Raw genomic sequence first — 15,629 nt, forward strand, 5'->3', positions numbered from 1 at the left:
CCTAAGGTATGGCTAATAAAGGCACTGGTCAGTTCACACTGGTGTCATTTTTTATTATTGAATAGAATAGAATTGACTGGCCCTAATATCACCTGTTGATTTTGGCGGTGTTGGCGAGAAACTTCCAGTCTGACATTGTCTGGACTCCGTGGCTCATGTGCACTATAAAGGACTTTATCCGTGACACCTTGGATCCAGCGTTGTTTCGTGCATTCAGACTGGGTTCAGCTCCCTGCCGGGCGTGCTGAAAAGTCTCGAGGACCTTCTCTGTAAAGACAATGTAACACGCACATACACACACACATGCTGTAAGCTAGTAGATTCCCTGTTTTTGGTGCATGATACGCTGCCATACAAGACACGTTGAAATCTATGAGATCAAAAACACTGAAATCAGTCTTGGGGACTGAGAACTTTAATGTGTGTGTGTGTGTGTGTGTGTGTGTGTGTGTGTGTGTGTGTGTGTGTGTGTGTGTGTCTGAGTGAGAGCGTGCTCGCGTGCGTGCGTGAGAGAGAGACTCCACACTCACCAAAGGATGCAGGCATTAGGAGTTTGCGCATTGGGTTTCCGCGCCCCCTAACAGACCAGGGCCAGTCTGGAGTAGTCAACTCCAGACTTAATGAATTAAAGCCCTTTTTAGATGACACCATCTAAAAGGAAAAAAAAATATTTTTTTAATCACAGGTGAGATTCTGCTACCTTCAGTGACGAGCATGCAAACAGACCATTGTGTGCTTGGCACAGAATGTCTGCTTGAATATACACCAAGACACAGAGCAAACATACAGTACTCATATTTATGGATACAGTGGATTGTTTACCAGTGGAGTTGCCATGCTTTTTCAATACATTACCCTTACCAAGAACTTAATGATTAAACAGACACTTTATAGCATTCTGACATCAATGACAAATAATAATTATTTTCAAGTGAAGTACTTCTTAGACCATGGTATAATGAAGACAAGACCAATTTGAACTCTTACAACACATCTACAAAAAGTCAAGATAAAAACATTAATGGTTTTGGAAGATTTCATTGTATGCGCAAAGCATGTGGAATATATGCAAGTTTCACTATTTGAAGTTAAATACTGCAATAAAATCAACCCTTTTTTAATGTTATTCTAATTAATTGAGCAGCACCTGTAGAGTGCATGTATGTGCTGCTACTCAGGAATGCCGGTGTAGCATAAATAAATTATACGTAAACAGAGTGATATTAAAAGACATCACTACATGAATTGTGCTTGTTGCATGGTACAGTGAATACCTTTACTGGGGTCCCCTTCCTTTTTGAAGCTCCGGCAGAGCCCATTGCATCGGGTGGCATCTGTCCACACAAAATAAAACAAAGTTTAGTATTCTATCCTATTTATATTAAAATAAATGTCATAAAGGAGGGTATGCGCGTGACATCATCATCATACCTGGAAGTTGTTCATAAACACTATAATGAGTGGCAAAAAACTACTGTCTGGCCTTGACGTCTCATACAGTCACTGAAAAGTCCTGATTTAATGCAGTCCGATTGGCTTAAACAATGTTAAACTCACTTTGTTACTCTTGCCACTCGATTTGCCATAGACTATTGACGATTGACTATTTAGATTTTATGTTGTATATGTGTAAAACACCAGACTACAAAAACAATTGCCTAAATTATACATGAACAGAATGTGATTAAAAGACATCTCTACATAAGGTGTGCATGATGTTGAGGAGAAAGTGAAATTATTAGAGGTTCATACCTTTACTGGGGTATGAGAGGGGTCAGGTGTGGCCACGTGGGAAGGGCTGCCGGCGGTAACCATCTGCCCACCCTTTCAATAAAACAAAGTTCAGTAATGTACCAGCCCAAATCAACCATTGGATAAATTAAACACAAACAGAAGACATCTCCACATAATGTGTGCCTGATGTTGAGTGGAAAAGTGAATTTATTAGAAATGAATACCTCAATGCGGGTCTCCATCTGCTGGGATGTGGAAGCTGTGGCCACGTCCTGTGCTTGGTCCTCACTGGGGAAAGGTCCAGGCCGATAAAGGTCTGGACTGGAAACCAACGGAGCGTCATATTGTGGACTCCGCTCATGGAGGGCGTCATAGTGGAACTGGGAACTCTGCGCAACCATGGCATCATTGTGTTGAATCAGCTCAGCGTCAGTGTCTGGTCCTCGTTCATACCTGGGGGACTCTGGACTCGGCTGGTGTGGAGAAGTGAACCACAGTTAAACAACCTGGACTTCGTTTAGTACAGCAAGTTAAACAGTTGCAATCTAAATTATTCCACCCCCACTGCAAATGAGGTTTATTTGTAAAACGTACAAACGAGCAGCTATTTAGAAAACAGTGTTCAGTCTTAGCCCATTGCTCATGGACAAAGGCCTCCAGGACTTAGGTATGCTTTGGATCATTGTCCTTTTGGAAGGTCCAATGACGCCTAACCTTCAGTTTCTTGACAGATAACAACAAATGAATGTCCCACCTGCAGAGAGGTCTGTTGCAATTGGGCAACCCTCCTGAAGGCCCAGAAGTCTCTCTTGGTTTTTGTGAGCTTGGCTCTGAGGCTGTTGTGCTGCCTTTGACTGGCAGACAGCCGCCTTAGCAGAATCTGCACTTGTTGCCGGAGGGCCCGACATCCAAGCCTGTCACAACGTTCGGCTTGCTGGTGGTCAGGGCTTGGATCGTCTGGCTGGTCCACAATCAGCTCGTCCAGAATCACCTCATTTACCTGTGAGAGGGAGAGAAGATAATGGTCAGGAGAAGCACAGACATCCAAAGACATCTGACGAGTGCCAGTCAAAGAACAAAAACATTAACTAAAGCAAAGATATGCACGCCATCTAGTAAACCTCCGAACATTTCTTCTCAGAGGGTTTGCCACAATTGGAGCACTATATAGATCAAATCAGGGCATTAGGTGGTCCGGTGGCCACATGCAGTCTTTTTGGGTGAGTTTGACCTGCACTTGACAAGTTAATTAAAAATTAAAAAATGCAATGCTTTATTATTTTTCCTGTAACTTCCTTTTTTCGAAAGTATATGAAAAGTCAAAATGTGTTTACATTGACCCCAAAACTGATGAGTTATAAAAGTGTTATATTTTGTTTACCATTCTTTAGAAAAAATGCATTGAATAAACAACATTTCTGTAAGGTAACCTCACTGTTCCATTGCCAAACATATAGTACGTATACTCCAGGGGTGTCCAATCGTTTTTTTCAAAAGGGGGCAATATTAGAAAATAATTAAAACACCCAAGGCCAACTACAACTGACATAATGCACCATCGGACCATAACGAAGTCACACATGTACATATTCATCACATTTAAACACTTAAACCCAAGCATTGGTATTGTGAGGAAAGCTTTCACTGACATTTACAGACCGACAAGCGCACGGCGCGTCGCGTTGAGTCACGTTGAAAGAAAACTGGAAATACACAAGCATTGAACCCTGAGAGACTCCGGACACCCATACAGCACAGGGTTCAAGTGGATAATAAAGATTTTCAATGTAAAAAATGTGGCACATACATTGTCCAAGGCGGTCACCACCGCAACCGTGGGGTTGCTATCGCGAAGCTCCTGGAGCAGCTTCTCCGTCTGCATCCTCCTGACCTGGTCCTTTAAAGTGGAACATGCAGGTTAAACACTAGTTTTCAATTATATGTAGTGTAGTAACTAAGTTGGCATTTCATTTCATTATTTATAGTTTACCTTATTAACCCATAAATTCTGCTCAAAGTGTTTAAAATGGACAATCACGAGGAGCTTGAACGGCACTTATAAAGCTATGTGACATCACAGCAGACCGCCCCCCTTGGAATTGATAGCATGTAAAACCATGTTTGTGGCTATCAAGTCAGTCAGACAAAATGTCTGATAAAATCGCAAAAACTGAGTCAATTATAATATAAATATATTTTTTTAATCTTCATGAAAAGCATTGAATTGAGCTCACACTAAATTCAACCTGAAGGCTTACCATTAGGACTATGCGTTGGGCATGACCGAGATTCTTATGGACCATTTCCATGTGTCTCGGCAAGTGTTTTCCCTCGGCAGCACACTCTGGAATCGGGCATGGGCATTCCCGGATCCGGGTTGAGCAAAATTTTTCGCTCAACCTCATTTTTTACCTGGTGCTGTACCTTCAGGTGGGTAGGCAGGTAGCCCACCTTGTACACAGTCCCACACAGGTAGCAGTGTGGCATGCTAAAAATTAAGAGGGGGGGGGGGAGAGAGAGGGAGGCATTGTCAAAGACTGCAACAGGAAAGAAATTATTGTCTCTCATATTTAGCCTGAATTGATTGTAAATATTGCTGATAAGATAGAGACATTGGGTGATGTCATAAGGCATGGCAAAGTAGTTTTATTTGTGTAGCCCAGTGCTTATTTCATGCCCTTAGCCTTATTCTAAAACACAGAGTTCATGTCAGACTAACACAGTTTGATCAAGTTAAAATGTATGCCTTTAATAAATAGTTGTCTGTTAAAAATAGCCCTGCTATATAAATAGGTTTTGTAAAAAGACTTATGTTAAAAATGCATACAGTATGTCATGGTGGTTAAATGGTTAATTTCATGGGAGACTGTGGAAGAGAAAACCTTAACGAGTCACAGTGACCCAGTACTGATCAAAGAGTTTACTGATCAAAGGGTAAACTAGTTAGTTACCTAGGCCACTGAGTTTTCAGGTTTATTAGTGATGTGTGCTGATTGGTGACTTCTCAATTGGTCTAGTGGGGAGAGAGGAGAGGGGGATGATTGCTTGGCAGAATCACCTGTTGTAGGATCTGACAGAGAAATGTTTTGGAGTTTGCACTTGTTGGCTGTACAGTAGCTACTCTTTTCTTTTGTTGATTTATCCTGAGTGTGTGAAGTCTCAGTAAGTTTGTGGAAGTGTGTGTTTGATCTGAGGGGAGAAGTCATTAGATTAATCTACAAGAGGACATCGAGACTGACTTTGCAGATTGTTTTGGGAGTATATTTCCTGCAGAAGGAATCTACTAGCCCCCTATCTGTTTCACCTCCATCACACAACTTGTCATCCCACCACCAACTGTTCCCCAGAGCGAACAGGAACTGTGAGTAGGGCTTTCTGGACTTTTCACCGAAGAGAGGATTATAGTTTACAGCATCACCATTCACCACCAACTGTTCCCCAGAGCGAACAGAGACTTTGTGTAGCGGTTTCTCATCTGCTCATCTGGAGGATCCCATCGATCAGGCCTGCACCTTTTTTGTTTTGTGTGATTGTGTGCGTGCGAGTGTGGGCCCACTGAATATATTGTTTGAAGGTATTCTGTGAACATTTATGTTGTGCTGAGAATTTGTGATAGCCTATTAGATCAAAGGGATTTTTGTGAAGAGTTTTGAGAAGGTTTTTGAGATCAGATTTTTGTTATTGGTTAAAGCCAAGTCAATTTTGGGGTTTTCATGTGAAGGTAATTAGAGACTACATTATGTAGATCTCTTGTTTTTGGCATCAGGCCTAGCGGTTCAATTTAAAAAGGTTTACTGTTCAATTTCATGTGTATTGTCCATTTCATGTTTTATTTATTATTTACATTTAAAAAAGGGTTAAAACATTTAAGTAAAACTTCGATTACCCTTTAAACTGTGGTCTGTTCATTTATTTAAAAAAGGTCTGTGGTCTAAGTAATGAGCCTTGTGGTTTATTTTATAAATACAGGGTTTACAGTAGAAAGAACCGAACTCAAACGCCCCGTTACTCCTTTCCGTATAGTATCGGGGTGCTACATAAAATGGAGGCACTGCTGAGATACTAGTTTTCCTTTCTACTAAAAGCAATACTCAGCTAGTACACAGACCACTACTAAATAAAACTCAGCTAGTGAACAGACCACTACTAGACAATACAACTATTTTCTAAAACCTTAAACCGCATCCCTAAAGAAAATCAGCAAGACAATGGTAGCTGAATCTGCTTGGACTGGGCAGGTAGTTGCTGCCACGGACAGACAGATGTGCACTGGGCTAGTTTGCAACAGCACAAGCTACGGGACCAGTAAATGCTCCTCTCCTGTAGAGTCAGGGGGCATAGGAGACAGGAAAACAAATCTGATAGTCAACTATCTTCCTCAGTACATGACCAATGAGGAGCTGAAGGGCTTATTTGTGAGCATCGGCAGGATTGAGTCTTGTAAAGTAGTTAGAGACAGGATAACCGGACAGAGTCTAGGGTTTGGTTTCGTGAACTACGCAGACCCAAAAGATGCACAAACAGCCATCAGCACCTTTAATGGCCTGAGCCTTAAGACCAAAACCCTCAAGGTCTCCTATGCCCGTCCCAGTTCGGACTCTATCAGAGATGCCAACTTGTACATCAGTGGCTTGCCCAAAACCATGACGCAGGAGGAAGTAGAGCAACTTTTCTCCCAGTATGGACGCATCATTACCTGTCGCATTCTGGTGGACCAGGTAACCGGTGTCTCCAGAGGGGTGGGCTTTATCCGCTTTGACAGGCGAGTAGAAGCCGAGGAGGCCATCAAGAGTCTGAACTGCCTGAAGCCTCCCGGTGCCACTGAGCCGATCACGGTGAAGTTTGCCAACAACCCCAGTCAGAAGAATAGCAAAACGCTTTGCTCAAAGATGTACCAGGTCCCCAATGCGTGTTGTCCCGGGCCCCTCACGCAGCCAGCACAGTGTTTCAGTGGGTTCTCCCCTATGGCCCTCGAAGGGGTAACAAGTCTGGCGGAGATCAACATCCCAGGGTACACGGACACTGGCTGGTGCATGTTCATCTACAACCTGCCTCCAGATGCTGATGACAACCTCCTGTGGCAGATGTTTGGACCCTTTGGTGCCGTCACCAATGTCAAGGTGATCCGAGACTTCAATACCAACAAGTGCAAGGGTTTCGGTTTCGTCACCATGACTGACTACGATGAAGCAGCCGTAGCCATCACTTGCTTGAATGGATGCCTCCTTGGAGACAGAGTTCTTCAAGTGTCCTTCAAGAAGAACAAAAGAGCACATGATAAACAAGTACGAGATCAAGTGTTGGAAGAAGGAGATCGAGTTTTGCTCCGAAACTTTGGATTAACTGGCAAACACAAGTTGCAGGATAAATGGAGACCTGTGCCTTACATAGTTGTCAGTAAGATGCCACATCTTCCCGTTTATACAATAAAGCCTGAAAGAGGAACTGGAAAAGTGAAAACAGTTCACAGAAAACACCTGCTGCCAATAGGATACTTGGTTCGACTCCCAGTCGACACTGATGAAGCAGAGCCAGCTCAGAGGTCTGTGACAAGGTCACAAGGCAAACAGACAGTGACTCAGACCGAACAAAGTGATCCAAGACCTGACTCACAAGATATGACTTCATCAGACTCAGAGGATGAGGACCCGGACGTGTCTCAACCACGAGTTATGGATGGAGACTGTGAATTAGGGAATGAGTCCTTGACACGTCCTGAACCCCCTGTTCAGGAGGTCCCTCCTGCGGTTGATGAGAACCATGCTGTACTTCCTCTAGATGAGGACATGGAAGATTCCACAGCTGTAGAAACTGCAGTCCCTGAAGTGGACCCTGTAGCTGATGCAGTCTCCGTAGATCCTGTGGTAAACACAAGTCTAGAAGGGGGAGAAGGAATTGATAATGCTCAGTTACCTGTTGCGACTGAAGCGTCCCCACAGAGACTCCCAAGGAGGGAGAGAAGACCAGTTCATAGGTTCAGTTATGATGAGTTGGGACAACCTTCCACTCAATCCTGGTCCATACTAAGTAAAGGAGCACTTGTGGAGTGCAGTACCTATTTGGATCCAGACCGTCTTTGTAACACTGTGTGGTGTCATCCCATGGCCAGATGTCCTGATTGTACAACAAGACGGAAGAAGCTGCAGATGGGCTAATGCCATGTCATTTGATGAGGACATCAAAATCTAAGAAGGGGGAGGGTGTAGCCCAGTGCTTATTTCATGCCCTTAGCCTTATTCTAAAACACAGAGTTCATGTCAGACTAACACAGTTTGATCAAGTTAAAATGTATGCCTTTAATAAATAGTTGTCTGTTAAAAATAGCCCTGCTATATAAATAGGTTTTGTAAAAAGACTTATGTTAAAAATGCATACAGTATGTCATGGTGGTTAAATGGTTAATTTCATGGGAGACTGTGGAAGAGAAAACCTTAACGAGTCACAGTGACCCAGTACTGATCAAAGAGTTTACTGATCAAAGGGTAAACTAGTTAGTTACCTAGGCCACTGAGTTTTCAGGTTTATTAGTGATGTGTGCTGATTGGTGACTTCTCAATTGGTCTAGTGGGGAGAGAGGAGAGGGGGATGATTGCTTGGCAGAATCACCTGTTGTAGGATCTGACAGAGAAATGTTTTGGAGTTTGCACTTGTTGGCTGTACAGTAGCTACTCTTTTCTTTTGTTGATTTATCCTGAGTGTGTGAAGTCTCAGTAAGTTTGTGGAAGTGTGTGTTTGATCTGAGGGGAGAAGTCATTAGATTAATCTACAAGAGGACATCGAGACTGACTTTGCAGATTGTTTTGGGAGTATATTTCCTGCAGAAGGAATCTACTAGCCCCCTATCTGTTTCACCTCCATCACACAACTTGTCATCCCACCACCAACTGTTCCCCAGAGCGAACAGGAACTGTGAGTAGGGCTTTCTGGACTTTTCACCGAAGAGAGGATTATAGTTTACAGCATCACCATTCACCACCAACTGTTCCCCAGAGCGAACAGAGACTTTGTGTAGCGGTTTCTCATCTGCTCATCTGGAGGATCCCATCGATCAGGCCTGCACCTTTTTTGTTTTGTGTGATTGTGTGCGTGCGAGTGTGGGCCCACTGAATATATTGTTTGAAGGTATTCTGTGAACATTTATGTTGTGCTGAGAATTTGTGATAGCCTATTAGATCAAAGGGATTTTTGTGAAGAGTTTTGAGAAGGTTTTTGAGATCAGATTTTTGTTATTGGTTAAAGCCAAGTCAATTTTGGGGTTTTCATGTGAAGGTAATTAGAGACTACATTATGTAGATCTCTTGTTTTTGGCATCAGGCCTAGCGGTTCAATTTAAAAAGGTTTACTGTTCAATTTCATGTGTATTGTCCATTTCATGTTTTATTTATTATTTACATTTAAAAAAGGGTTAAAACATTTAAGTAAAACTTCGATTACCCTTTAAACTGTGGTCTGTTCATTTATTTAAAAAAGGTCTGTGGTCTAAGTAATGCGCCTTGTGGTTTATTTTATAAATACAGGGTTTACAGTAGAAAGAACCGAACTCAAACGCCCCGTTACTCCTTTCCGTATAGTATCGGGGTGCTACATTTGCAAGTAAAGATTACAATATTGGCAAGAATGCTATTGTACAAAGAATGTCTATAAATCAGGGATTCAACTGATTGTGAGCCAGGGACCACCACCATTACTAACTCAACCACTGGGGCCCACCATTATTTTGGGATGGGTGATATAACCTAACGCTTATTATGCGGTCCATGTATATACACATATCGTGAGCAAATAGACCGCCATTTGATGATTTAGCATCTCAGAGACAAAACATAATTACGAATCACATAGCCTACCAAACCTTTTCATGTCAAGGGCCCCAAAATTGACACACGTTTGCAGATCCCCATTTGAAAAGATAAGGGAGGGAGCTCCATTAAGAGGATATTTTCACACCTCTATCACGTTGTGACCTTGTGAGCTTGTAGATCTGCTATTTTTGGTGAAGAGAGTTGGTGTAGATAGAGAAATAACTCAATCGAGTACACACATCAGTTATTTTACTAAGTATAGATAGTAGTCCCCAGGAGGGGTCCACGCGCACCCCCTTATTCTTTTCTAATTTGGATTTTTGGCATCCTTATGACCTCTAATATAGATATTTTGATGATCCCAAGAATCTATAGACCTCTGTACTGAATCAATAACCCAAAATACAGTATACATAGACCCTTGTACTGCACCTATAGACCACATGCATTGACCACTGCACTGTATTTATAGACACTTATACTGCATCTCAAATCAACCAACTCTAAATGTATTTATAAAGCACATTTAACATGACCTGGCCACCCAAAGTGATGTACAGGTTACATCAAAGCATAGTAATGCTATATAAGTAGAAGAGAGTTGGTGTAGATAGAAAAATAACTCAATCGAGTAGAGAACAGGGGAAAAAACACCACCACCATTTTCCAAATGGTCTCATGGGCAGTCACATCATTATTTGTGAATGGAAATGGGTTCGTTGGATACCTACAAGCCTCCCCTGTACAGACATACCACATTTATGTCAATTTCATGCAGTTACGGTCAAGAATCATGCCGTTTTGTGCATGCAGTACAAATGCGCAATGTCTGGCTATTGTACAAAAGAGACCATTTTACTGTATCTAGAGCTTTATGAGACCATTGAACTGCATCCATAGCCTCATTAGACCACTGTACGGCTTCCATAGCTGCATTAGACCACTGCAGTGTATCTATAGACCACAGTACTGTATCTAGACCACTGTACTGTATCTATAGCTGTATGAGACCACTGTACTGTAGACCTCTGTACTGAATCAATAAACCAAAATACAGTATATAGAACCTTGTACTGCACCTATAGACCACATGCATTGACCACTGCACTGTTTTTATAGACACTTATACTGCATATCAACTCAACCAACTCTAAATGTATTCATAAAGCACATTAAACATGACCAGGCCACCCAACGTGATGTACAGGTTAAAACAAATCATAGTAATGCTATATAAGTAGGCATTAGCATAAAAATACCAATAAATAGAAAGAAAAACAAAGATATTTGCACCAGTTAAGGAAACTTAGCACATCTTTAGATCACTGCAGTGAGCTGTAGACCAATGTAGTGCATATATGGACCAATTTTGTGCATCTGGATACCACTGCAGTGCATCTGTAGATAACTACAGTGATATGTAGACCAATGTAGTGCATATATCAACCAATCTAGTGGATCTGTATTCCACTGTAGTGCATCTGTAGATCACTGCAGTGATCTGTAGACCAATATAGCACATCTGTGGACCAATCTAGTGCATCTGTATACCACTGCAGTGCATCTGTAGATCACTACAGTGATCTGTAGACCAATACAGTGCATCCGTGTGCCACTCAAGTGCATCTCCAGACCACTGTAGTGGATCTGTGGACAACTGTACTGTACGGAAGTGTTATAGGGGTTATAAAACATTGAAAAAAACACACTAGGGACACTTTTTCTTCTTGGGATCATCAGAATATCTATATTAGAGGTCCTAAGGATGCCAGAAATACAAACTAGAAAAAATAAAATAAAACAAAATAATAAATAAGGGGGGGACCCCTCCTGGGGACTCTACTAAGAGGATCTAATTGGTTAAACTTAATTAAGTGATGTTGGTGAATTCCAAATATTATCAAATTATTCTGAGGCACTGTCCTAGGCTTCCCACACACTGTCAAGCACAGACAAGCACAAAGTGCTAGTGAGAGTTGTGTGGGGGGAGCGGGGGGCAGAGACAGCACAATGCATTCCGGATGGAAGTCACATGGTTTGAGTGCTTGTGAGAGTCCTGTGGTGTTGCTTAAGCACAGTTGCTTAAGCACAAGCACACAAGCACACAACACGCACAGGGACTGCTGTAGGCAAGCATTAGAGGGCAGACAAGCTGCACTTGATGAGACAGAAGGGCAGGGTTCAACTGCCAACCAATAGGACAGAGAGGCCATGATGCAATCCCACACAGGTGTGTTCACTTGTAGTTTGTACTCCACAGCAGCAGAGCCTGTCTGCACTGCAGTGACATGAAACCTCCATTTCAGAACGAAAAATATTATAAATAAATGAAAGTTAAGTGTGTGTAACAGTAAACATTCGACAATAACAATGAATATTACAAATATTTCTTTACATGTCATACATGGTGACAGTGATGCCTACACAGATGCAATTGATTGAATGTGCTATTCATAATAAAATGTAAGCTTTATACAGTGGTGAAAAAAATACTCAAATTCATTGCTTAAATAAAAGTATCAATACTGAAACATACAAATATACAGTGGTGAAAAAAATACTCAAATTCATTGCTTAACCCTTAAGTGCTGTTCGGGTCATTTTGACCCGTTTTACATTTTCATTTGGAAAAAAAAGGTAGAAGTTAAAAATGTTTCCACTTGAAACTCACTGGCCTTAAAGATTCTTCTGAGATGAACATGTAAAAAAAATATTTTTGCACTACACCCATGCTACACCCCCCTCATATTTTTTGAACCTTAAGTGCTGTTCGGGTCATTTTGACCCGGAAGCACAGAAATACACAGTATTATGCCAAAACACAGACACACAGTCACCCCCACTTCTAACACCCCCCTTCCAAAGCCCCATTCCGAACCCTCCCCCCCTTCCTATAAACATGAGCAATATTGCCCAGTATTAAATGAAGTAGTTTTTTTTACATGGATTTCAGCTAAATCAGTAAAAACGCCTAGCTCTTTCAGTGTTTAATGTGATATAGCAAAGCAGAAATGCAAACATTTACCATATATATCATATGAATTGTTTGGTATTGAGTCAAAGTCAATGTATCATGATGATTTGTTAAGTTAAAATTTATATTAGTGTTGTTTTTTTTAAACCAAATATCCACCGGGTCAAAATGACCCGAACAGAACGAAGGTGTAGTGAATCTGAACAGAACTTAAGGGTTAAATAAAAGTATCAATACTGAAACATACAAATACTTTGTTAAAAGTAACTTTTTTAAATAGCAGATCTACAAGCTCACAACGTGTCGCATGGTGGCACGCTGTGAGCTTGTAAATCCATTTTACCTGTCACCAAAAAGCAGCAGGTACTCTGCCTTCACCCAATGACACCTCCAAAAGAACTACATGGCCAAATACCATATCTGCTTCCTCCTCAAGCAGAACCGCCCACTTCCGCAAAGCATTGTGGGAAATGTATTCTTTTTTGGAACAGACTTTGACTGAACACACAACTTTGACTGAACTTTTTAAAAAAAAGTGCGTCTCAGTGTGAGTGCAGCCCTAGAGAGAGGCTCTAGGCTAGAGAGCTCACACACCTGTGATTTATCATTGACCAAGCCACTCAGAGATCAGACAGCAGAGTTTGTTTGTTGAGCAAAGGACTTATTTCATGTGCGCATCCCCCCTTCAGTGTATAAACATAAGAAGACCTTTACATTTACATTTAGAGAACCAGTGGCTTAAACACAGTTGAGTGTTGGTTACCTGATTCCTGTATATTCCTGTCTTCTCTGTGTAGCACTGCAGCCTGTGTTCACTGTGCACACCCAACTGATCTGGAAGGATCCATTTGATGAGGGGTGTTCCACCGGGAAAGACCAAACCTTTTGGAGGGGTGTTTGCTTGACACTGATAATATCCTAATCCTTATGTTGAATATTCCACTGTAAAGTGAATCAAAAACCGAAAACTGTGTCTAGTTTGACATCAATTTAAGCAGTTGTTGTTCATGCTTAGTGGAAGTTTATCTTGTAGATCTGCAGATTTCAGGTTATTTGTATATTGCTATGCTCCTCTCCCAGTGTCTCTAGTTTAGTTCATTGATAAAAATTGTGAAAACACACCCAAATATGGAGACACACGTCATGTCATTTGTTGATACAACACGCCTATGTAAGTGGTATGTCCAAATAAGGAATGCCCAAATATGGGCATGCCAGTGTGATGTCCGACCTATGATGTCAGAGTGATGTCATAGTGGCAAGTGGCATGTCCAAGTATGGAGAAAGTGTGACAGGCAAGTGTGACAGACAGACACACTCACTGCGTTCTCAATAATCTTTATTGTCGTGGCGTAGCTTTTCATGTTTACCTGATTGCTGCTACCCCCCTCCCCTTCTAAACCCAGAGGCCAAATCTAGCTCAGGCTTAGAATGCGGCCTCCGCACCTTAAATGAATTAAATATTTCAAAGAAACAATCCTTTTGTTCCAAGCAAGACTCATTATGAATATTTGAGGCGGGCTGAATCCAATAAAATTGGTTATTGTGGGAAAAGCTTTTTGCAGAAAATAACTGCTCGACAAGCTTACAACTGCGACGCATTGTAAGCTTGTCGAGCTGCTATTTTCTGCAAAAGCCTTCCCCACAAAAAGGATGGGGTTCAAGTTATTAAAGTATATTACATTGGGTGAGGGGCTATTACATTTGTTCAAATGTCCAACCTGGGATTTCCACACAACACCTGCATGTGGATTAAGAGCTTTTTGTCCGACCGCAGTCAGAGGGTGAGATTGGGCCGTCACACATCCACCTCCCTCAGCCTCAGTACCGGCTCCCCACAGGGCTGTGTACTGAGCCCGCTGCTTTACACCCTCTACACATTCAACTGCACCCCCGCCCCCCGCAGCAACACCATGGTGAAGTTTGCGGATGACACCACAGTAGTAGGGCTCATCTCCAATGGGAATGAGTCTGCCTACAGGGATGAGGTGGGGCAGCTGACTGAGTGGTGCAGAGAAAACAACCAGCTCCTAAACACAGCTAAGACCCAGGAAATGATCATCGACTACAGGATAAATAAAAACATTCTACCACTGATCATCAATGGGGACTGTGTGGAGAGGGTGGCCTCCTTTCGCTTCCTGGGAGTCCACATGGAGGAGGGCTTGACCTGGACTGTGAACACCTCTGAGCTGCTGAAAAAGGCAGAGGGTACTCAGGGGGTAACAACATCACACAGAGACTGCTGGTGTACTTCTATCATTGCTCCGTGGAGAGCATTTTAATGTACTGCATATGTGTGTGGTACAACAGCTGCACAGCAGATCAGAGGAAAAAGCTCTAGAGGGTCATTAACACAGCACAGAAGATCATTGGCTGCCCTCTGCCCTCACTCGAACACATACACAGATACCGCTCTTCCAAAAAAACACAGAACATTCTAAAGGACACTTCCCACCCCGGACAGTCCTATTCCATATGATGCCGTCAGTCAGACGGTACAGATAAATTTTGTCAGGGACCAGTAGATTCTGCAATAGCTTCTATCCCACAGCAGTAGCCACATTCAATGCTGCTATAAAATGATGATATGTTGCTGCTATTCATGTTTTCTTATGCTGTTTTGGTTTTAAGATACATATTAAGTGCAATAGGGGTCTGTGCAATACAAGAAGTACTGTATGTCGATGCGTGTTTTATAGATTGATGTTTTATATTGAGTGATTGATGCACTAATTGGTTGGCACTTTTAATTTCGTTGTACATGTTACAATGACAATAAAGATCTATCTATGTAGTGGAGTAAAACAATAGTTTCCCTGTGACTAACTCCCTAAATGTGTACAGGAGCCTTAGTTTGGCTGTACATGACACACTAAAGGCCAAGTGAGAGGATAAAATTCCAGGCCTGTATATTGGTATCAGAATGGTTTTCACCAGGCAAAAGTAGAAAATAAACAAAAAAGGAATTCAACGTTTAATTTGGGTACACATCTCATTGAGTTGTGACCAGTAAGACGCTGCACGTCTCACTGGTGCATATAGACTCCTGAAGAAGCGTGCACAAGGACAGGGATTTCGGGCTCTGTTTCATTGCGACCGTTAGGTCGCAAGTAACT

General features: G+C 42.0%; 1 protein-coding gene across 1 annotated transcript; it reads left to right on the forward strand.

The window, feature by feature from the left end:
- Positions 1-5,942: 5,942 nt before the first annotated feature.
- Positions 5,943-13,343, forward strand: LOC308286368 (ELAV-like protein 2; the record flags this gene model as incomplete). The annotated part of the gene is made up of 3 exons (XM_080727364.1): positions 5,943-7,019; positions 7,467-7,598; positions 13,308-13,343. 3 exons carry the CDS (start codon positions 5,943-5,945, stop codon positions 13,341-13,343), a joined length of 1,245 nt encoding a protein of 414 aa, XP_080583490.1.
- Between the last annotated feature and the right edge of the window lie 2,286 nt (positions 13,344-15,629).

This window comes from Nannobrachium achirus (genome assembly GCF_963921795.1).
Source record: "Nannobrachium achirus genome assembly, chromosome: 6".
Lineage (NCBI taxonomy): Eukaryota > Metazoa > Chordata > Actinopteri > Myctophiformes > Myctophidae > Nannobrachium > Nannobrachium achirus.